Below are 24,073 nucleotides of genomic sequence, written 5' to 3'. Positions count from 1 at the left end.
TGCTGAAAGGTGAATTAGTCTCCCAGTGTCTGGTGGAAAGCAGACTGAACCAGGTTATTGTCCTGCTGAAAGGTGAATGTCTCCCAGTGTCTGGTGTAAAGCAGACTGAACCAGGTTATTGTCCTGCTGAAAGGTGAATTTACTCTCTGTGTCTGGTGTAAAACAGACTGAACCAGGTTATTGTCCTGCTGAAAGGTGAATGTCTCTCTGTGTCTGGTGTAAAACAGACTGAACCAGGTTATTGTCCTGCTGAAAGGTGAATTCCTCTCTCTGTGTCTGGTGTAAAACAGACTGAACCAGGTTATTGTCCTGCTGAAAGGTGAATGTCTCTCTGTGTCTGGTGTAAAACAGACTGAACCAGGTTATTGTCCTGCTGAAAGGTGAATCCTTCTCTGTGTCTGGTGTAAAACAGACTGAACCAGGTTATTGTCCTGCTGAAAGGTGAATGTCTCCCAGTGTCTGGTGTAAAGCAGACTGAACCAGGTTATTGTCCTGCTGAAAGGTGAATGTCTCTCTGTGTCTGGTGTAAAACAGACTGAACCAGGTTATTGTCCTGCTGAAAGGTGAATTCCAGTCTCTCTGTGTCTGGTGTAAAACAGACTGAACCAGGTTATTGTCCTGCTGAAAGGTGAATTCGTCTCTCTGTGTCTGGTGTAAAGCAGACTGAACCAGGTTATTGTCCTGCTGAAAGGTGAATGTCTCTCTGTGTCTGGTGTAAAACAGACTGAACCAGGTTATTGTCCTGCTGAAAGGTGAATTAGTCTCCTCTGTGTCTGGTGGAAAACAGACTGAACCATTGTCCTGCTGAAAGGTGAATTCTCTCTCTGTGTCTGGTGTAAAGCAGACTGAACCAGGTTATTGTCCTGCTGAAAGGTGAATTCCTCTCTCTGTGTCTGGTGTAAAGCAGACTGAACCAGGTTATTGTCCTGCTGAAAGGTGAATTCATCTCCCAGTGTCTGGTGGAAAGCAGACTGAACCAGGTTATTGTCCTGCTGAAAGGTGAATTAGTCTCCCAGTGTCTGGTGTAAAACAGACTGAACCAGGTTATTGTCCTGCTGAAAGGTGAATTAGTCTCTCTGTGTCTGGTGGAAAGCAGACTGAACCAGGTTATTGTCCTGCTGAAAGGTGAATTAGTCTCCCAGTGTCTGGTGTAAAACAGACTGAACCAGGTGTCCTGCTGAAAGGTGAATTAGTCTCTCTGTGTCTGGTGGAAAGCAGACTGAACCAGGTTATTGTCCTGCTGAAAGGTGAATTAGTCTCTCTGTGTCTGGTGTAAAGCAGACTGAACCAGGTTATTGTCCTGCTGAAAGGTGAATTAGTCTCTCTGTGTCTGGTGGAAAGCAGACTGAACCAGGTTATTGTCCTGCTGAAAGGTGAATTAGTCTCCCAGTGTCTGGTGGAAAGCAGACTGAACCAGGTTATTGTCCTGCTGAAAGGTGAATTCATCTCCCAGTGTCTGGTGTAAAACAGACTGAACCAGGTTATTGTCCTGCTGAAAGGTGAATTAGCCTCTCTGTGTCTGGTGTAAAACAGACTGAACCAGGTTATTATCCTGCTGAAAGGTGAATTCCTCTCTCTGTGTCTGGTGTAAAACAGACTGAACCAGGTTATTATCCTGCTGAAAGGTGAATTAGTCTCTCTGTGTCTGGTGGAAAGCAGACTGAACCAGGTTTTCCTCTAGGATTTTGCCTGTGCTTAGCTCCACCCAGTTTCTTTTTATCCTGAAAAACTCCCCAGTATTTGCCTATGTCAAGCATACCCATACCATGATGCAGCTACCTCTGTGCTTAAAAAATAAGTACGCAGTTACTCACTGATGTGTTACTCTAAGATTTGCCCCAAACATCAGGCTTTACATTCTGACCAAAAAGTGTATTAGTTTGCTGTTTTTATTTTTGTTCAGTATTACTTCAGTGCCTCAATGAATGTTCTGGATCATTTGTATTCTGTATATCCGTGTCCTTCTTTTTACTCTTATCATTTAGGTCGTTATTGTGGATTAACTACAATGTCGTTGATCCATCCACCATCTAGTTTTCTCCCATTCAAAGCCATTTGAACTCTGTAGCTGTTATAGAATCACCAACGACACCATGGTAACATCCCTGAGCAGTTTCCTTCCTGTCCTGCAGCTCAGTTCAGAAGGACGACCGTATCTTCAACGTGTGTCTGGGCGGTTTAATAAACAAGCCCACAGTGTAATTAGTAACTTTGACCCATGATTAAAGAGATATTCTACGTCTGATTTGTTATGGTGACCCCCGTCTACCAATCACTGCCCTTCTCTACGAGGCTTTCAAATAAAAAGCTCCCTGGTCTTTGTAGTTGAATCTGTGCTTGAAATCCCATACTTGACTGAGAGACCTTTAAGTATGGGGAACACAGTCATAAAAAACAAAGCATGTCTACCCCCCATTTTTTGTATTTATTGTCACACATAACTTATTATGTGATATGTTAAGTCATATTTGACCTCTGAACTAATTTAGGCTTTCCTAAACAAAGGAGTTGAACACTTATGCAACAACTGTATCTTAAGTTATGCGTGTTTTACTAATTTTTTAATTTTTTTTGTGTCGATTGTTGACAAGAAAAAAAACGACAATGAAATCCATTTTAATCCCCACGTTGTAACACAATGAAATGGGAACCAGTCCAAAAGGGTCTGAATAGTTCCTGAAGGAACCATATCTCTGGTCTAAAGTAGTGCACTATATAGGGAATAGGGTGCCATAGGGCTCTGGTCTAAAGTAGTGCACTATATAGGGAATAGGGTTCCATAGGGCTCTGGTCTAAAGTAGTGCACTATATAGGGAATAGGGTGCCATAGGGCTCTGGTCTAAAGTAGTGCACTATATAGGGAATAGGGTGCCACAGGGCTCTGGTCTAAAGTAGTGCACTATATAGGGAATAGGGTGTCATAGGGCTCTGGTCTAAAGTAGTGCACTATATAGGGAATAGGGTGCCATAGGGCTCTGGTCTAAAGTAGTGCACGATATAGGGAATAGGGTGCCATAGGGCTCTGGTCTAAAGTAGTGCACGATATAGGGAATAGGGTGCCATAGGGCTCTGGTCTAAAGTAGTGCACGATATAGGGAATAGGGTGCCATAGGGCTCTGGTCTAAAGTAGTGCACGATATAGGGAATAGGGTGCCATAGGACTCTGGTCTAAAGTAGTGCACTATATAGGGAATAGGGTGCCATAGGACTCTGGTCTAAAGTAGTGTACTATATAGGGAATAGGGTGCCATAGGACACTGGTCTAAAGTAGTATACTATATAGGGAATAGGGTGCCATAGGACTCTGGTCTAAAGTAGTGTACTATATAGGGAATAGGGTGCCATAGGACACTGGTCTAAAGTAGTATACTATATAGGGAATAGGGTGCCATAGGACTCTGGTCTAAAGTAGTGCACTATATAGGGAATAGGGTGCCATAGGACTCTGGTCTAAAGTAGTGTACTATATAGGGAATAGGGTGCCATAGGGCTCTGGTCTAAAGTAGTGTACTATATAGGGAATAGGGTGCCATAGGGCTCTGATCTAAAGTAGTGCACTATATAGGGAATAGGGTGCCATAGGACTCTGGTCTAAAGTAGTGTACTATATAGGGAATAGTGTGCCATAGGGCTCTGGTCTAAAGTAGTGCACTATATAGGGAATAGGGTGCCATAGGGCTCTGGTCTAAAGTAGTACACTATATAAATTAGGGAATAGGGTGCCATAGGGCTCTGGTCTAAAGTAGTGCACTATATAGGGAATAGGGTGCCATAGGGCTCTGGTCTAAAGTAGTGTACTATATAGGGAATAGGGTGCCATAGGGCTCTGGTCTAAAGTCGTGCACTATATAGGGAATAGGGTGCCATAGGACTCTGGTCTAAAGTAGTGCACTATATAGGGAATAGGGTGCTATAGGGCTCTGGTCTAAAGTAGTGTACTATATAGGGAATAGGGTGCCATAGGGCTCTGGTCTAAAGTAGTGCACTATATAGGGAATAGGGTGCCATAGGGCTCTGGTCTAAAGTAGTGCACTATATAGGGAATAGGGTGTCACAGAGGAAGAAAATCCAGTCATGTTTTTTTTGTTGAGTATACCATCATCTCACTATCGAGACAAAATCGATAGTCGATAAGAACAACAATAAAATATGTATAAATGGTAAATAATTTTTCGTGTAGAAGTGTTTTCCTCATTCGTAAGAGCACTTAAGGAACCATTGAAAATAAATGTTAGAGTCAATAAACATCTCAGTAATCAATAATAAGTTAAGGACACAAAAGAGAGTTGAGTTTTGTTCATGTTTGTGATGTGTTAACCTTGGTGTGGCATTGGGGGTAATTGGATTAGTCTACTGTGCCTCAGACAGGGTGAGGCTGTCTGTCGCCAAGGTAACGCACACACACACACACACACACACACACACACACACACACACACACACACACACACACACACACACACACACACACACACACACACACACACACACACACACACACACACACACACACACACACACACACACACACAGTCACTCACCTCAAGGTCAGAGTCAGGCGGTGGTGAAGGGTTGTTGTTCCTTCTCCCTCGGCCACGTGACTTTCCATCCGAGGCACGCCGCAATCGATCCGATTCTGAATCTTTAATGGGCGTTGATGGACTGTGGATGGTACTGTAATCTCCTGGGTGGGTGGGGGGAGGTGGGGGTGGGGGGTGGAAAAAGGAGAAGAACAAGAGATTGTTTTAAATAAAGAGGAGGAAATGATGGTCTCTCTTTCACCTTTAGAATTGAGGAGAGTGGAGGGAGCTGTTGTCAGCAACATTTTGGATCGTAAAGTGTGTGTGTGTGTGCGTGTGTGCATGTGTGTGTATGTGTGCGTACCTGTGTGTGTGTGTGTTTGTGTGCGTGCCCGTGTGTGTGTGTGTTTATATGGTGGTTAAGAGCGTTGCACTAGTAACCGAAACGTTTCAAGATCGAATCCCTGAGCTGACAAGGTAAAAATCTATCGTTCTGCTCCTGAACAAGGCAGTTAACACACTGTTCATAGGCCATCATTGTAAATAAGAATTTGTTCTTAAACTGACTTGCCTACTTAAATAAACGTCAAATAATTAAATAAAAAAAATGTGTGTTAAATAATGACAACTAGACGATAACGACATTCAAACTATTTCTGTTGTAAGGTTTCAGACAGACAGGCCAAAGATAATAACGTCAGTGTTCTATGTTCTATGTGTTCTATGTGTTCTAAGTGTTCTATGTGTTCTAAGTGTTCTATGTTCAGATAATCTTCAGCTTTAACCCCTCCCCCTCCTCTTATCTTGTTTCACTTGATGGGATGATGATGTCATCAGAGTTCTATTGTCAGAAGTTTAATGTGATTCCTATTAAAGGGGAGAGACGTTCATCTAAGAACTACTCTCTGCAGTTAAGTCATGTTTTCTACGATAATGCTATTTCCTTAAAGTGCTATGCTAACAAAGGGTGGGTTAAGAATGGAAAGGAGGGGCAACAGCAATTTAAAAATCTTTTTTTTTTTTAAACATGAATTTATATTTCTTCAATAATACCAGTTTCTAGATTTTCGTTTTGGGTGGCAATTGGGAGGTGGAGGGGAAACGTTGACTATAACAATTTGAAACAAATTATCACAATATTATAGTTTATTTTATTTACAAAAAAAAAATGTAATGGTTACCATAATGAGTGGCCCTGGCATCATAGCCACCCCCTCCAGAGCCTTCTGATCCTGGGGATGGAGGGTGGGTGGCCTGGGGGGCCTGGGGCCTACCTGCTGGGGGTTCCGTGAGGGCCTGGCTGGTCAGGGCGCTGGGGGGCTCCTGGAGGGTGTAGGTGGCTGTGGTGGAGGGGGTGGTGGGACTGGTGTTGTTGCTGGTCATATAGGGGGAGGTGTAGGGAGAACTGTTGTAATACTGGGAGTACTGGCCCTGGCCGAACGCTGGGTAGCTTGGGTAGTCCTGGAGGGGGACAGGGGAGGATGGATGGATGGATGGATGGAGAGAGACAGGAATTGATGGGTGGAGGGAGAAGAAGGAGAGAGAGAGAACGAGAGAGAGCGAGAGAACAAGAGAGAAGAGAGAGAACGAGAGAGAAGAGAGAGAACGAGAGAACGAGAGAGAGAGCGAGAGAACGAGAGAGAGAGAACGAGATAGAGAGAGAACGAGAGAGAGCGAGAGAACGAGAGAACGAGAAAGAGAGAGAGAGAGAGAGAGGCCGAGAGAGAGAGACAGGAGAGAGAACAAGAGAGAGCGAGAGAGCGAGCGAACGAGAAAGAGAGAGAGAGAGGGAGAGGGAGAGGGAGAGAGAGAGAGAGAGGAGAGAGAGAGAGAGAGAGAGAGAGAGAGAGAGAGAGAGAGAGAGGGGGGGGTAAGTAATGCACTAGCGGTGCTACTTTACAGTCCAGATTCCAAAACATAAATACAAACATATGTCTGTTGTGTCCTACATCTGGACAGCGATCTGTCTTGGTCTTTTTTTGGCTCGCATCTTTTAAAAATGATTTCCTATTCCCTACGTAGTACATTACTTCTGGCCAAGGCTCCGGTCAAAAGGAGTGTACTTTATAGGAACATAGAGTGCCATTTGGGACGCGCCCCATTTCGTCTGTGCCAGGAATAAGGGATTTTCCCCGTCCACAACACTACAGGCGTAATGAGGGATTACTGCATGATTCATGTGACGTGGATCAATTGGAACTCAACTGTATCCTACACTATGTCAAACATGTCACGTGTGTCAAATGGCACCCCTATTTCTTGTAAAATAGTGCACTTCTACCCTGTGGGCTCCGGTCACGATTAGTGCACTGTAGGGAACATGCGTGTTATTTGGGATACACTCCAAGGTTCCCAGGATCTTATATACATATATATATATATATATATAAAACAAAAAAATAGTACAGTACCTCATCTTAATATAAACCCAACGATGATAAACATCTTCTATAGGCTATCAGAATGAAGAGACGCTATAGTAGAAGACATTGGTACCTGCTGTGTACTGTTGAAGCCGGTTGAGTTCGTGAGGGCGTTGCTTCCTGCGTACAATCCTGACGTGGTTGTGAACGTGCCACCTGGAGAGGACAGGGGAAAACACACGGTTATCACTAAGGAGTTATAGATATCACCTTGAGAGGACAGGGGAAAACACACGGTTATCACTAAGGAGTTATAGATATCACCTTGAGAGGACAGGGGAAAACACACAGTTATCACTAAGGAGTTATAGATACCACCTGGAGAGGACAGGGGAAAACACACAGTTATCACTAAGGAGTTATAGATACCACCTGGAGAGGACAGGGGAAAACACACGGTTATCACTAAGGAGTTATAGATACCACCTGGAGAGGACAGGGGAAAACACACGGTTATCACTAAGGAGTTATAGATACCACCTGGAGAGGACAGGGGAAAACACACGGTTATCACTAAGGAGTTATAGATACCACCTGGAGAGGACAGGGGAAAACACACGGTTATCACTAAGGAGTTATAGATACCACCTGGAGAGGACAGGGGAAAACACACGGTTATCACTAAGGAGTTATAGATATCACCTTGAGAGGACAGGGGAAAACACACAGTTATCACTAAGGAGTTATAGATATCACCTTGAGAGGACAGGGGAAAACACACAGTTATCACTAAGGAGTTATAGATATCACCTTGAGAGGACAGGGGAAAACACACAGTTATCACTAAGGAGTTATAGATATCACCTTGAGAGGACAGGGGAAAACACACAGTTATCACTAAGGAGTTATAGATACCACCTGGAGAGGACAGGGGAAAACACACGGTTATCACTAAGGAGTTATAGATACCACCTGGAGAGGACAGGGGAAAACACACAGTTATCACTAAGGAGTTATAGATACCACCTGGAGAGGACAGGGGAAAACACACAGTTATCACTAAGGAGTTGTACGTATCACTTAGAAACTCAATGACAGCGTATGCTGTATGATAATGTACGCTATAAGATAATGTACACTATATGATAATGTATGATATATGATATCTGCCTTGTTCAGGGGCAGAACCACATATTGTTGACGTAGTCAGCTCGGAGATTCGATCTAGCAACCTTTCGTTGACTGGCCCAATGCTCTAACCACTAAGCTACCTGTCGCCCCGATATGTATATGATAGTGTATGGTATATGATGGTGTATGGTATATGATAGTGTATGGTATATGATAGTGTATGGTATATGATAGTGTATGGTATATGATAGTGCATGGTATATGATAGTGCATGGTATATGATAGTGTATGGTATATGATAGTGCATGGTATATGATAGTGCATGGTATATGATAGTGTATGGTATATTATATTGTATGGTATATGATAGTGTATGGTATATGATAGTGTATGGTATATGATAGTGCATGGTATATGATAGTGTATGGTATATGATAGTGTATGGAATATGATAGTGTATGGTATATGATGGTGTATGGTATATGATAGTGTATGGTATATGATAGTGTATGGTATATTATATTGTATGGTATATGATAGTGTATGGTATATGATAGTGTATGGTATATGATAGTGCATGGTATATGATAGTGTATGGTATATGATAGTGTATGGAATATGATAGTGTATGGTATATGATGGTGTATGGTATATGATGGTGTATGGTATATGATAGTGTATGGTATATGATAGTGTATGGTATATTATATTGTATGGTATATGATAGTGTATGGTATATGATAGTGTATGGTATATGATAGTGCATGGTATATGATAGTGTATGGTATATGATAGTGTATGGAATATGATAGTGTATGGTATATGATGGTGTATGGTATATGATGGTGTATGGTATATGATAGTGTATGGTATATTATATTGTATGGTATATGATGGTGTATGGAATATGATACTGTATGGTATATTATATTGTATGGTATATGATAGTGTATGGTATATGATAGTGTATGGTATATGATAGTGTATGGTATATGATGGTGTATGGTATATTATATTGTATGGTATATGATAGTGTATGGTATATTATATTGTATGGTATATGATAGTGTATGGTATATGATGGTGTATGGTATATTATATTGTATGGTATATGATGGTGTATGGAATATGATACTGTATGGTATATTATATTGTATGGTATATGATAGTGTATGGTATATGATAGTGTATGGTATATTATATTGTATGGTATATGATAGTGTATGGCATATGATGGTGTATGGTATATGATAGTGCATGGTATATGATAGTGTATGGTATATTATATTGTATGGTATATGATGGTGTATGGAATATGATACTGTATGGTATATTATATTGTATGGTATATGATGGTGTATGGTATATGATAGTGTATGGTATATGATAGTGTATGGTATATGATGGTGTATGGAATATTATATTGTATGGTATATGATAGTGTATGGTATATGATAGTGTATGGTATATGATGGTGTATGGTATATGATGGTGTATGGGATATGATAGTGTATGGTATATGATACTGCATGGTATATGATGGTGTATGGTATATGATACTGCATGGTATATGATAGTGTATGGTATATGATACTGCATGGTATATGATAGTGTATGGTATATGATACTGCATGGTATATGATAGTGTATGGTATATGATACTGCATGGTATATGATAGTGTATGGTATATGATAGTGTATGGTACATGTCATGTTGGTTATGGCAAATTATAACACTGAAATAGAAACATTTCCACAGAGAAAATAAACGGATTACCACATTTTCAACAAAAAAGGACAAAACCGAGAGAGAAATAAGTTTTGTGGACCAATGATTTCAGGTAGCCAACAGTGAGGTGTAGAGAGAGAAACGGAGAGAGAGAGAGAGAGAGAGAGAGAGAGAGAGAGAGAGAGAGAGAGAGAGAGAGAGAGAGAGAGAGAGAGAGAGAGAGAGAGAGAGAGAGAGAGAGAGAGAGAGAGAGAGAGAGAGAGAGAGAGAGAGAGAGAGAGAGAGAGAGAGAGAGAGACAGAGGGAGAGAGAGAGAGAGGCCCTCTCAGGTGTCTCAGAGCCTCCCTCCCTGCTAAACACTCAGCCTGTAGTGTTGGGGCTACTGAAGGGTGGAGGAGTGGGGGAGGAAGGGGAGAGAGAAGGGGAGGTGGGGGAAGAAGGGGGAGAGAGGTGGGGTTAGGCTACAGGAGTACTTCATGAATATGTAGAATCTGTCTTCTCTTCACTGCTTTAAAATAACCAACTCGAGGGCCAATTCATTCAAAGAGGAGAGAGCTGATTGGATCTAATGGCTTAATAAGACAGGCTGGGGCTGATGCCTGCCCTGAGAGAGAAACATGGATGAAAAGAGGAGAAGACAGGAGGGGAGGCCCTTGGGCATGACTCCCCTCCCTCCCTCCCTCCCTCCCTCCCTCCCTCTAGAGAACAGGGAGAAGCCTCAGCAAAATAGTTATTTGGTTTTCATCAGAACGTGTAGATAAAATGTTCGTTGACAAATTCTCTGGACCAGTGTCTGGTCAGCGATAGAGGCCAAGACTTTTCCAGCTTTTCCAACTCCCCCTCAAAAAAAGAGAGGTTTCTGACCTCAAGTGTTTTTTTCCCTAGTTCAATAAAGGTTAAATAACATCTAACGTTGTAGCACAAAATAACTTCACTCTCCAAAATACTGTACCTTCCATTTTCTTCATCCGATCAATGAGAACCAAACATAGGTTTCTACGACTCAAAACGAATCCATAAGGAGAACGACTTCTCAAAAGTAAAACAGTGAAACACTGGAACAGACTTCACAGGTGACATGAGCTATAGCTACCAACTACCTAGCTATCATCCCTTCATGACCAACTACCTAGCTATCATCCATTCATGACCAACTACCTAGCTATCATCCATTCATGACCAACCACCTAGCTATCATCCATTCATGAGAGCTATAGCTACCAACTACCTAGCTATCATCCATTCATGACCAACTACCTAGCTATCATCCATTCATGACCAACCACCTAGCTATCATCCATTCATGAGAGCTATAGCTACCAACTACCTAGCTATCATCCATTCATGACCAACTACCTAGCTATCATCCATTCATGACCAACTACCTAGCTATCATCCATTCATGGAGCTATAGCTACCAACCACCTAGCTATCATCCATTCATGACCAACTACCTAGCTATCACCCATTCATGACCAACCACCTAGCTATCATCCATTCATGACCAACTACCTAGCTATCATCCATTCATGACCAACTACCTAGCTATCATCCATTCATGACCAACCACCTAGCTATCATCCATTCATGACCAACTACCTAGCTATCATCCATTCATGACCAACTACCTAGCTATCATCCATTCATGACCAACTACCTAGCTATCATCCATTCATGACCAACTACCTAGCTATCATCCATTCATGACCAACTACCTAGCTATCATCCATTCATGACCAACTACCTGGCTATCATCCATTCATGGAGCTATAGCTACCAACCACCTAGCTATCATCCATTCATGACCAACTACCTAGCTATCATCCATTCATGACCAACTACCTAGCTATCATCCCTTCATGAGTGCTATAGCTAACAACTACCTAGCTATCATCCATTCATGACCAACTACCTAGCTATCATCCCTTCATGAGAGCTATAGCTACCAACTACCTAGCTTATCATCCATTCGTGGAGCTATAGCTACCAACCACCTAGCTATCATCCATTCATGAGAGCTATAGCTACCAACTACCTAGCTATCATCCATTCATGACCAACTACCTAGCTATCATCCATTCATGAGAGCTATAGCTACCAACTACCTAGCTATCATCCATTCATGAGAGCTATAGCGACCAACTACCTAGCTATCATCCATTCATGAGAGCTATAGCTACCAACTACCTAGCTATCATCCATTCATGAGAGCTATAGCTACCAACTACCTAGCTATCATCCATTCATGAGAGCTATAGCTACCAACTACCTAGCTATCATCCATTCATGACCAACTACCAAGCAATCATCCATTATTGAGAGCTATAGCTACCAACTACCTAGCTATCATCCCTTCATGAGAGCTATAGCGACCAACTACTAACCTATCATTCAACCAAACCCTTCCCTCCCTCTTCATCTTCCTCCTCCTCATCCTCCTCTTCCTTAGTGAAAATGAAGGAGGAGTATATTAATTTACTGTTCCAAATGAACAGCTTCGTTCCAGGAGTCAATCAGAGGTGGGTAGATTAATTTACTGTTGCTAATGAACAGCAGGGGTTGTAGGCAGGGGGTGGGGGCAGGGGGGTCTGAGTAGCCCCCACTGCTGCTAAACACTGATCGTATATAAAATGCTCTTAGAGGATAAAGACTCATGCAGTATTCTCCCCCCTCCAGCTATCAGATCTAGACACGTCAGATGTATACATTCTGATCTCCCTCTCTCTCTCAAAGGGCTTCATCGGCATGGGAAACATGTGTTTACATCGCCAGAGCAAGTGGAATGGATAAACTGAGGTGAAATAAACTATTAAAAGTGAACAGTAAATACCACATTCACACAAGTTCCAAAATAGTAAAGACATTTAAAATGTCATATTATGTATATATACAGCGTTGTAACGATGTGCAAATAGTCAAAATAAAAAAAGGAAATTAGATTAACATAAATATGGGTTGTATTTTATACTGGTGCTCGTTCTTCACTGGTTGCCCTTTTCTTGTGGCAACAGGTCACTAATCTAAAATATCTAAAATAGAAATGGGAGTTTATCAACATTGGATTTGTTTGGGGTAATAAGAGCTGTGTGGGGTAATGGGGGTTGTGTGGGGTAATGGGGGTTGTGTGGGGTAATGGGGGTTGTGTGGGGTAATGGGGGTTGTGTGGGGTAATGGGGGCTGTGTGGGGTAATTGGGGGTTGTGTGGGGTAATGGGGGCTGTTTGGGGTAATGGGGGCTGTGTGGGGTAATGGGGGCTGTGTGGGGTAGTGGGGGCTGTGTGGGGTAGTGGGGGCTGTGTGGGGTAGTGGGGGCTGTGTGGGGTAATGGGGCTGTGTGTAGTGGGGCTAATGGGGTAGTGGGGGCTGTGTGGGGTAATGGGGGGGTAATGGGGGTTGTGTGGGGTAATGGGGGGGTTGTGTGGGGTAGTGGGGGCTGTGTGGGGTAATGGGGGGTGTGTGGGGTAGTGGGGGCTGTGTGGGGTAATGGGGGCTGTGTGGGGTAATGGGGGCTGTGTGGGGTAGTGGGGGCTGTTTGGGGTAGTGGGGGCTGTGTGGGGTAATGGGGGCTGTGTGGGGTAATGGGGGCTGTGTGGGGTAATGGGGTTGTGTGGGGTAATGGGGGTTGTGTGGGGTAATGGGGGTTGTGTGGGGTAGTGGGGGTTGTGTGGGGTAATGGGGGCTGTGTGGGGTAATGGGGTCTGTTTGGGGTAATGGGGGCTGTTAGGGGTAATGGGGGCTGTGTGGGGTAATGGGGGCTGTGTGGGGTAGTGGGGTTGTTTGGGGTAGTGGGGGCTGTGTGGGGTAATGGGAGCTGTGTGGGGTAATGGGGGCTGTGTGGGGTAATGGGGGTTGTGTGGGGTAATGGGGGCTGTGTGGGGTAGTGGGGGTTGTTTGGGGTAGTGGGGGCTGTGTGGGGTAATGGGGGCTGTGTGGGGTAATGGGGGTTGTGTGGGGTAATGGGGGCTGTGTGGGGTAATGGGGGTTGTGTAGGGTAATGGGGGTTGCATGGGGTACTGGGGGTTGTGTGGGGTAATGGGGTTGTGTGGGGTAATGGGGGTTGTGTGGGGTAATGGGGGCTGTGTGGGGTAATGGGGATGGTGTAGGGTAATGGGGGTTGTGTGGGGTAATGGGGGTTGTGTGGGGTAATGGGGGTTGTGTGGGGTAATTGGGGTTGTGTGGGGTAGTGGGGTTGTGTGGGGTAATGGGGGTTGTGTGGGGTAAGTGGGGGCTGTGTGGGGTAATGGGGGCTGTGTGGGGTAATGGGGGCTGTGTGGGGTAATGGGGGCTGTGTGGGGTAGTGGGGGCTGTGTGGGGTAGTGGGGGCTGTTTGGGGTAGTGGGGGCTGTGTGTGGGGTAATGGGGGTTGTGTGGGGTAATGGGGGTTGTGTGGGGTAATGGGGGTTGTTTGGGGTAGTGGGGGTTGTGTGGGGTAATGGGGGCTGTGTGGGGTAATGGGGGCTGTTTGGGGTAATGGGGGCTGTTTGGGGTAATGGGGGCTGTGTGGGGTAATGGGGGCTGTGTGGGGTAATGGGGGTTGTGTGGGGTAATGGGGGCTGTGTGGGGTAGTGGGGGTTGTGTGGGGTAATGGGGTTGTGTGGGGTAGTGGGAGCTGTGTGGGGTAATGGGGGTTGTGTGGGGTAATGGGGGTGTGGGGTAGTGGGGGCTGTGTGGGGTAATGGGGGCTGTGTGGGGTAGTGGGGTTGTGTGGGGTAATGGGGGTTGTGTGGGGTAGTGGGGGCTGTGTGGGGTAATGGGGGTTGTGTGGGGTAATGGGGGTTGTGTGGGGTAGTGGGGGCTGTGTGGGGTAATGGGGGCTGTGTGGGGTAATGGGGGTTGTGTGGGGTAATGGGGGCTGTGTGGGGTAATGGGAGTTGTGTGGGGTAGTGGGGGCTGTGTGGGGTAATGGGGGTTGTGTGGGTAATGGGGGCTGTGTGGGGTAATGGGGGCTGTGTGGGGTAATGGGAGCTGTGTGGGGTAGTGGGGTTGTGTGGGGTAATGGGGGTTTTTGTGTGGGGTAATGGGGGTTGGTGGGCGGGTAGCTGTGTGGGGTAATGGGGCTGTGTGGGGTAATGGGGGTTGGTGGGGTAATGGGGTTTTGTGTGGGGTAATGGGGGTTGGTAATGCGGCGGGTAGTCATGTGTAGTGTGTAGTGGGGTTGTGTGGGGTAATGGGGGTTGGTGGGGTAATGGGGGCTGTGTGGGGTATGGGGGCTGTGTGTAGTGGGGGTTGGTGGGGTAGTGGGTGTTGGGGTGGGGCGGGTAGTCGGGTGTAGTGTGTAGTGGGGGTTGGTGGGGTAGTGGGTGTTGGTGGGGTAATGGGGGTTGGTGGGGTAATGGGTGTTGGTGGGGCGGGTAGTCGGGTGTAGTGTGTAGTGGGGGTTGGTGGGGTACTGGGTGTTGGTGGGGGCGGGTAGTCGGGTGTAGTGTGTAGTGGGGGTTGGTGGGGTAGTGGGGGGTTGGTAAGGGTAGTCGGGGGTTGGTGGGGTAGTGGGGGTTGGTGGGGTAATGGGTGTTGGTGGGGCGGGTAGTCGGGTGTAGTGTGTAGTGGGGGTTGGTGGGGTACTGGGTGTTGGTGGGGTGGGTAGCGGGTGTAGTGTGTAGTGGGTGTTGGTGGGGTAGTGGGGGTTGGTGGGGGGGTACTCGGGTTTAGTGTGTAGTGGGGGTTGGTGGGGTACTGGGTGTTGGTGGGGTACTGGGTGTTGGTGGGGTAGTGGGGGTTGGTGGGGGCGGGTAGTCGGGTGTAGTGTGTAGTGGGTGTTGGTGGGGCGGGTAGTAGGATGTGGATGATTAGGTGATAGTATGAGGGCCATGATTGGGAATTTAGCCAGGGCACCAGGGTTAACACCCCTACTCTTATGATAAGTACGAAGGGATCTTTAGTGACCACATAGAGTCAGGACACCCGTTTAACATCCAATCCGAAAGACGACACCCTACACCGGGCAGTGGAGGGTTGATGGGATGGGTAGTGGGGGGGGTGCCTGCTGTTCCCCGAGTGGTATGTTTGATCCCCCTCTCCTTCTACCTCTCCCTGTCCTGCTCAGTTATCTCACTCAAGACCAGACACCATCCCTGCCGCCACACCTCCCTCCCATCCGTCCTTACCACCCCCTCCTGCCTTCTGGCCCCACCAATTGGAATCCATTAGTTCTGGTTGATCAGTCCCCTAGCCAAGGGCCATGTCTATCATCACAATATTTGCAGCAGAAGTTTGTATGCCCCAATTGGGACCAGACTATCGTGTCCAGATGGGTTTTCCATTAAAAGGCAGAGTAGAGTAACTGCAGGCAGGAGCACACTGGACAACAGCTAACACACACACGCACGCACGCACGCACGCACGCACACACACACACACACACACACACACACACACACACACACACACACACACACACACACACACACACACACACACACACACACACACACACACACACACACACACACACACACACACACACACACACAGGGACATGTAGGGAAAACAACATATGGTCTATGTACGGGTGGCATAAATTGGGAAATGAGGGAAAGGAACGGACTGGGTATATGCAAATAAAAAAAATACAAGTTTTTTGGGGGGACTGTAGTGTATTTTGGGGGGACTGTAGTGTATTTTGGGGGACTGTAGTGTTTTTTGGGGACTGTAGTGTATTTTGGGGGGACTGTAGTGTTTTTTGGGGGACTGTAGTGTTTTTTGGGGACTGTAGTGCATTTTGGGGGGACTGTAGTGTTTTTTGGGGACTGTAGTGTATTTTGGGGGACTGTAGTGTTTTTTGGGGACTGTAGTGTTTTTGGGGGACTGTAGTGTTTTTGGGGGACTGTAGTGTTTTTTTTTGGGGACTGTAGTGTTTTTGGGGGACTGTAGTGTTTTTTGGGGGACTGTAGTGTTTTTGGGGGACTGTAGTGTTTTTGGGGGACTGTAGTGTTTTTGGGGGACTGTAGTGTTTTTGGGGGACTGTAGTGTTTTTGGGGGACTGTAGTGTTTTTGGGGGACTGTAGTGTTTTTGGGGGACTGTAGTGTTTTTGGGGGACTGTAGTGTATTTTGGGGACTGTAGTGTTTTTGGGGGACTGTAGTGTTTTTGGGGGACTGTAGTGTTTTTGGGGGACTGTCGAGTGTAGTGTTTTTGTGGGACTGTAGTGTTTTTGGGGGACTGTAGGGGACTGTAGTGTTTTTTGGGGGACTGTAGTGTTTTTGGGGGACTGTAGTGTTTTTGGGGGACTGTAGTGTTTTTGGGGGACTGTAGTGTTTTTGGGGGACTGTAGTGTTTTTGGGGGACTGTAGTGTTTTTGGGGGACTGTAGTGTTTTCTGGGGGACTGTAGTGTTTTTTGGGGACTGTACTGTAGTGTTTTTGGGGACTGTAGTGGGACTGTAGTGGTTTTGGGGGACTGTAGTGTTTTTTGGGGGGACTGTAGTGTTTTTTGGGGGACTGTAGTGTTTTTTGGGGACTGTAGTGTTTTTTGGGTCGACTGTAGTGTTTTTTGGGGACTGTAGTGTATTTTGGGGGACTGTAGTGGTTTTTGGGGACTGTAGTGTATTTTGGGGGACTGTAGTGTTTTTGGGGGACTGTAGTGTATTTTGGGGGACTGTAGTGTATTTTGGGGGACTGTAGTGTTTTTGGGGGTGTGTGTTTTTGGGGGACTGTAGTGTTTTTGGGGACTGTAGTGTTTTTGGGGACTGTAGTGTTTTTGGGGGACTGTAGTGTTTTTGGGGGACTGTAGTGTTTTTGGGGGACTGTAGTGTTTTTGGGGGACTGTAGTGTTTTTGGGGGACTGTAGTGTTTTTGGGGGACTGTAGTGTTTTTTTGGGGGACTGTAGTGTTTTTGGGGGACTGTAGTGTTTTTGGGGGACTGTAGTGTTTTTGGGGGACTGTAGTGTTTTTGGGGGACTGTAGTGTTTTTGGGGGACTGTAGTGTTTTTGGGGGACTGTAGTGTTTTTGGGGGACTGTAGTGTATTTTGGGGGACTGTAGTGTTTTTGGGGGACTGTAGTGTTTTTGGGGGACTGTAGTGTTTTTGGGGGACTGTAGTGTTTTTGGGGGACTGTAGTGTTTTTGGGGGACTGTAGTGTTTTTGGGGACTGTAGTGTTTTTGGGGGGGTGTTTTGGGGGACTGTAGTGTTTTTGGGGACTGTAGTGTTTTTGGGGGACTGTAGTGTTTTTGGGGGACTGTAGTGTTTTGGGGGACTGTAGTGTTTTTTAGTGGGGACTGTAGTGTTTTTGGGGGACTGTAGTGTTTTTGGGGGACTGTAGTGTTTTTGGGGGACTGTAGTGTTTTTGGGGGACTGTAGTGTTTTTTGGGGGACTGTAGTGTTTTTGGGGGACTGTAGTGTTTTTTTGGGGGACTGTAGTGTTTTGGGGGACTGTAGTGTTTTTGGGGGACTGTAGTGTTTTGGGGGACTGTAGTGTTTTTGGGGGACTGTAGTGTTTTTGGGGGACTGTAGTGTTTTTGGGGGACTGTAGTGTATTTTGGGGGACTGTAGTGTTTTTGGGGGACTGTAGTGTTTTTGGGGGACTGTAGTGTATTTTGGGGGACTGTAGTGTTTTTGGGGGACTGTAGTGTTTTTGGGGGACTGTAGTGTTTTTGGGGGACTGTAGTGTTTTTTGGGGGACTGTAGTGTTTTGGGGGACTGTAGTGTTTTTGGGGGACTGTAGTGTTTTTGGGGGACTGTAGTGTTTTTGGGGGACTGTAGTGTTTTTGGGGGACTGTAGTGTTTTTGGGGACTGTAGTGTTTTTTGGGGGACTGTAGTGTTTTGGGGGACTGTAGTGTTTTTGGGGGACTGTAGTGTTTTTGGGGGACTGTAGTGTTTTTGGGGGACTGTAGTGTTTTTGGGGGACTGTAGTGTTTTTGGGGGACTGTAGTGTTTTTGGGGGACTGTAGTGTTTTTGGGGGACTGTAGTGTTTTTGGGGGACTGTAGTGTTTTTGGGGGACTGTATAGTGTTTTTGGGTATTTTGGGTATTTTTAATTTGACTGTAGTGTATTTTGGGGACTGTAGTGTATTTTGGGGGACTGTAGTGTTTTTGGGGGACTGTAGTGTTTTTGGGGACTGTAGTGTTTTTTGGGGGACTGTAGTGTATTTTGGGGGACTGTAGTGTTTTTGGGGGACTGTAGTGTTTTTGGGGACTGTAGTGTTTTTGGGGGACTGTAGTGTTTTTGGGGGACTGTAGTGTTTTTGGGGACTGTAGTGTTTTTGGGGGACTGTAGTGTTTTTGGGGGACTGTAGTGTTTTTGGGGGACTGTAGTGTTTTTGGGGACTGTAGTGTTTTTGGGGGACTGTAGTGTTTTTGGGGGACTGTAGTGTTTTTGGGGGACTGTAGTGTATTTTTGGGGGACTGTAGTGTTTTTTGGGGGACTGTAGTGTTTTTTTGGGGACTGTAGTGTTTTTTTAGTGGGGGACTGTAGTGTTTTTGGGGGACTGTAGTGTATTTTTGGGGGACTGTAGTGTTTTTTGGGGACTGTAGTGTATTTTTGGGGGACTGTAGTGTATTTTTGGGGGACTGTAGTGTTTTTGGGGGACTGTAGTGTTTTTGGGGGGACTGTAGTGTTTTTGGGGGACTGTAGTGTATTTTGGGGGACTGTAGTCTTTTTGGGGGACTGTAGTGTTTTTTTGGGGGACTGTAGTGTTTTTGGGGGACTGTAGTGTTTTTGGGGGACTGTAGTGTTTTGGGGGACTGTAGTGTTTTTGGGGGACTGTAGTGTTTTTGGGGGACTGTAGTGTTTTTTGGGGGACTGTAGTGTTTTTTGGGGGACTGTAGTGTTTTTTGGGGGACTGTAGTGTTTTTTGGGGGACTGTAGTGTTTTTGGGGGACTGTAGTGTTTTTGGGGGACTGTAGTGTTTTTGGGGGACTGTAGTGTTTTTGGGGGACTGTAGTGTTTTTGGGGGACTGTAGTGTTTTTGGGGGACTGTAGTGTTTTTGGGGGACTGTAGTGTTTTTGGGGGACTGTAGTGTTTTTGGGGGACTGTAGTGTTTTTTGGGGACTGTAGTGTTTTTGGGGGACTGTAGTGTTTTTTGGGGGACTGTAGTGTTTTTGGGGGACTGTAGTGTTTTTGGGGGACTGTAGTGTTTTGGGGGACTGTAGTGTTTTTGGGGGACTGTAGTGTATTTTGGGGGACTGTAGTGTTTTTTGGGGGACTGTAGTGTATTTTGGGGGACTGTAGTGTATTTTGGGGGACTGTAGTGTTTTTTGGGGGACTGTAGTGTTTTTTGGGGGACTGTAGTGTTTTTTGGGGACTGTAGTGTTTTTTTTGCATTTTTTTTTTGTTGTATTTTATAGATTGTTTTTTAAAATTGTATTTTTACATATAATACTATATAAGTATGAGGTATACTATTCTACAGTATACTACAACATTATTTAGTAAGTACTACACACGATCAAGGGACTCTACTGTGTGTAGTATAGTATTCTACAGTATACAACAGTTTACTACAGTATTCTGTAGTAAGTACTAGAGTATTCCATAGTATTATTTTATTCATTTGGTCACACTGTGACAGAACATCATATCACCGTGACACTAAACTTCACCTAATTATAAACACTCCCTGTCTTTAACAGTTAGAAGACTCAACAAACAAGATAAAGCCCTCATCAACTTGACTTAACAATGAAGTAGCCGTATTATTCACAGCTACACACAAATGTATATATATATATATATATATATATATATATATATATATATATATATATATATATATATATATATATATATATATATATATATATGCTGGTTCAAAGGACCCCAAAGGGAAACCCTAGTAGAGACACTAGTATAGCCCCTATTAGAGCCCCTATTAGAGACACTAGTAGAGACCCTAATGGAGACCCTAGAAGAGACCCTAATGGAGACCCTAGTAGAGACACTATTAGAGACACGAGTAGAGACACTAGTAGAGACACTAGTAGAGACCCTAGTAGAGACAATAGTAGAGGCACTAGCAGAGACACTAGTAGAGCCACTAGTAGATACACTAGTCGAGACACTAGAGGAGACACTAGTAGAGACCCTATTAGAGACAATAGTAGAGAAACTAGTAGAGACACTCGTAGAGACCCTATTAGAGACACTAGTAGAGACCCTAGTGGAGATAGTAGAGACACTAGTAGAGACCCTAATGGAGAACGTAGTAGAGACACGAGTAGAGACACTAGTAGAGACCCTAGTAGAGACACTAGTAGAGACACTAGTAGAGACCCTAGTAGAGACACTAGAAGAGACATTAGTAGAGACACTATTAGAGACACTAGTAGAGAAACTACTAGAGACACTATTAGAGACCCTAGTAGAGACACTAGTAGAGACACTAGTAGAGACACTAGTAGAGACACTACTAGATACCCTAGTAGAGACCCTAGTAGAGACACTAGTAGAGACACTAGTAGAGACACTAGTAGATACACTAGTAGAGATAGTAGAGACACTATTAGAGGCCCTATTAGAGACACTAGTAGAGACCCTATTAGAGACACTAGTAGAGACACTAGTGGAGACCCTAGAAGAGACACAATTAGAGACCCTATTAGAGACACTAGTAGAGACACTATTAGAGACCCTAATGGAGACCCTTGTAGAGACATTAGTAAAGACCCTAATGGAGACCCTAGTAGAGACACTAGTAGAGACACTATTAGAGACCCTAGTAGAGACACTATTAGAGACACTAGTAGAGGCAATGGTAGAGACCCTAGTAGAGACACTATTAGAGACACTATTAGAGACACTAGTGGAGATAGTAGAGACACTACTAGAGACACTAGTAGAGACACTAGTAGATACACTACTAGAGACACTAGTAGAGACACTAGTATAGACCCTAGTGGAGATAGTGGAGACACTAGTAGAGACCCTAATGGAGACCCTAGTAGAGACACTAGTAGATACACTAGTAGATACACTAGTAGAGACACTAGTAGAGACACTAGTAGAGACACTAGTGGAGATAGTAGAGACACTACTAGAGACACTAGTAGAGACACTAGTAGAGACCCTAGTGGAGATAGTGGAGACACTAGTAGAGACCCTAATGGAGACCCTGGTAGAGACACTAGTAGAGACACTAGTAGAGACACTAGTAGAGACACTAGTAGAGACCCTATTAGAGACACTAGTAGAGACACTAGTAGAGACACTAGTAGAGATATGACCAGGTGGTGAATCGCATCTCTGCATGTCTGGCAGACATATCAGTGTGGATGATGGATCACCACCTCAAGCTGAACCTCAGCAAGACGGAGCTCCTCTTCCTCCCGGGGAAGGACTGCCCGTTCCATGATCTCGCCATCACGGTTGACAACTCCATTGTGTCCTCCTCCCAGAGCGCTAAGAACCTTGGCGTGATCCTGGACAACACCCTGTCGTTCTCAACTAACATCAAGGCGGTGTCCCGTTCCTGTAGGTTCATGCTCTACAACATCCGCAGAGTACGACCCTGCCTCACACAGGAAGCGGCGCAGGTCCTAATCCAGGCACTTGTCATCTCCCGTCTTGATTACTGCAACTCGCTGTTGGCTGGGCTCCCTGCCTGTGCCATTAAACCCCTACAACTCATCCAGAACGCCGCAGCCCGTCTGGTGTTCAACCTTCCCAAGTTCTCTCACGTCACCCCGCTCCTCCGCTCTCTCCACTGGCTTCCAGTTGAAGCTCGCATCCGCTACAAGACCATGGTGCTTGCCTACGGAGCTGTGAGGGGAACGGCACCTCAGTACCTCCAGGCTCTGATCAGGCCCTACACCCAAACAAGGGCACTGCGTTCATCCACCTCTGGCCTGCTCGCCTCCCTACCACTGAGGAAGTACAGTTCCCGCTCAGCCCAGTCAAAACTGTACGCTGCTCTGGCCCCCCAATGGTGGAACAAACTCCCTCACGACGCCAGGACAGCGGAGTCAATCACCACCTTCCGGAGACACCTGAAACCCCACCTCTTCAAGGAATACCTAGGATAGGATAAGTAATCCTTCTCACCCCCCTAAAAAGATTTAGATGCACTATTGTAAAGTGGCTGTTCCACTGGATGTCATAAGGTGTATGCACCAATTTGTAAGTCGCTCTGGATAAGAGCGTCTGCTAAATGACTTAAATGTAAATGTAAATGTAGATAGTAGAGACCCAAGTAGAGATAGTAGAGACCCTAGTAGAGACAGTAGAGACCCTAGTAGAGACCCTAGTAGAGATAGTAGAGACCCTAGTAGAGACCCTAGTAGATCTCCTAGCTGGAGATCTCTGCATGGGCCAAGTCTCAATCCAATACATCTGCAGTTGAAGGTGGATGAGTTACAGTGGTGTTTGTCAGACCATGAAACATCCCAAAATCTTCTCACAAAAAAAAGTCTGATGGTGTACGAAAACACTTTTTAGAAAGATTAAATAGAGATTTAGCAAGGCTGAGTTTAGCCAGTTTTATAGGCTACAGTTAGCTCTGGTTAGCCAGGCTGATAAGCTACAGTTAGCTTTGGTTAGCCAGGCTGATAGGCTACAGTTAGCTCTGGTTAGCCAGGCTGATAGGCTACAGTTAGCTCTGGTTAGCCAGGCTGATAGGCTACAGTTAGCTCTGGTTTGCCAGGCTGATAGGCTACAGTTAGCTCTGGTTAGCCAGGTTTATAGGCTACAGTTAGCTCTGGTTAGCCAGGCTGATAGGCTACAGTTAGCTCTGGTTAGCCAGGCTGATAGGCTACAGTTAGCTCTGGTTTGCCAGGCTGATAGGCTACAGTTAGCTCTGGTTAGCCAGGTTTATAGGCTACAGTTAGCTCTGGTTAGCCAGGCTGATAGGCTACAGTTAGCTCTGGTTAGCCAGGCTGATAGGCTACAGTTAGCTCTGGTTAGCCAGGCTGATAGGCTACAGTTAGCTCTGGTTTGCAGGGCTAGGAGAGGGGGTGGGAAGGTGAGTTAAGGAGGAGGAGAGGAGGTTAGGAGAGGAGGTGAGGTGAGGAGAATAGATAATGAGAGGGGGAAAGGAGAGGAGTTGAGGAGAGGAGGGAAAGATAAGTTACGAGAGGAGGTGAAGAGAAGAGTTGAGGAGAGGTAAGGAGGTGAGGTGAGGAATTGAGGATAGGAGATAAGGAGAGGAATTGAGGAGTGGAGAGGAAGAGAGGAGTTGATGAGGTGAGGTGAGGAGGTGAGGAGAGGAGGTGAGGTGGTGAAGAAAGGAGGTGAGGAGAGGAGAGGAGAGGAAGATCGGAGAGGAGAGGAACAGGGGTGAGAAGAGGAGGTGAGGAGAGGAGGTGAGGAGAGGTATTGAGGATAGGAGTTGACGAGAGGAATTGAGGAGTGGGGAGGAAGAGAGGAGTTGAGGGGGTGAGGAGAACAGGTGAGGAGGTGTGGAA

The 24,073-nt window shown here is 45.6% G+C and overlaps 1 protein-coding gene and 1 long non-coding RNA gene across 17 annotated transcripts in view; both read right to left on the bottom strand.

The window, feature by feature from the left end:
• The window catches only part of eya1 (EYA transcriptional coactivator and phosphatase 1), a 152,913-nt gene that overhangs the window by 75,511 nt on the left and 53,329 nt on the right, over positions 1 to 24,073 (bottom strand). For 11 of the 15 annotated variants that reach the window (XM_052498894.1, XM_052498931.1, XM_052498906.1 and 8 more), the window contains 3 exons: positions 7,017 to 7,099; positions 5,702 to 5,981; positions 4,542 to 4,684 (listed from right to left, as the gene is read on the bottom strand). In XM_052498894.1, the coding sequence (XP_052354854.1) occupies positions 4,542 to 4,684; positions 5,702 to 5,981; positions 7,017 to 7,099 (506 nt within the window). The remainder of the gene's footprint in view (positions 1 to 4,541; positions 4,685 to 5,701; positions 5,982 to 7,016; positions 7,100 to 24,073) is intronic. The other 4 variants (XM_052498923.1, XM_052498927.1, XM_052498938.1 and 1 more) reach the window with 1 other exon arrangement.
• LOC127916645 (uncharacterized) lies at positions 10,902 to 11,828 on the bottom strand. 2 transcript variants are annotated; one of them, XR_008095421.1, is made up of 3 exons: positions 11,738 to 11,828; positions 11,129 to 11,197; positions 10,902 to 10,930 (listed from the first exon to the last, which is right to left on the bottom strand). It is a non-coding gene; the product is annotated as an uncharacterized LOC127916645 (long non-coding RNA). The 2 variants fall into 2 exon arrangements; XR_008095420.1 differs by lacking the exon at positions 10,902 to 10,930 and adding an exon at positions 11,001 to 11,029.

Source organism: Oncorhynchus keta, chromosome 4 (genome assembly GCF_023373465.1).
Source record: "Oncorhynchus keta strain PuntledgeMale-10-30-2019 chromosome 4, Oket_V2, whole genome shotgun sequence".
Classification (NCBI taxonomy): Eukaryota; Metazoa; Chordata; class Actinopteri; order Salmoniformes; family Salmonidae; genus Oncorhynchus; species Oncorhynchus keta.
Note: the sequence above shows the minus strand (reverse complement) of the source record. Positions and strands in the feature narration are given on the sequence as shown.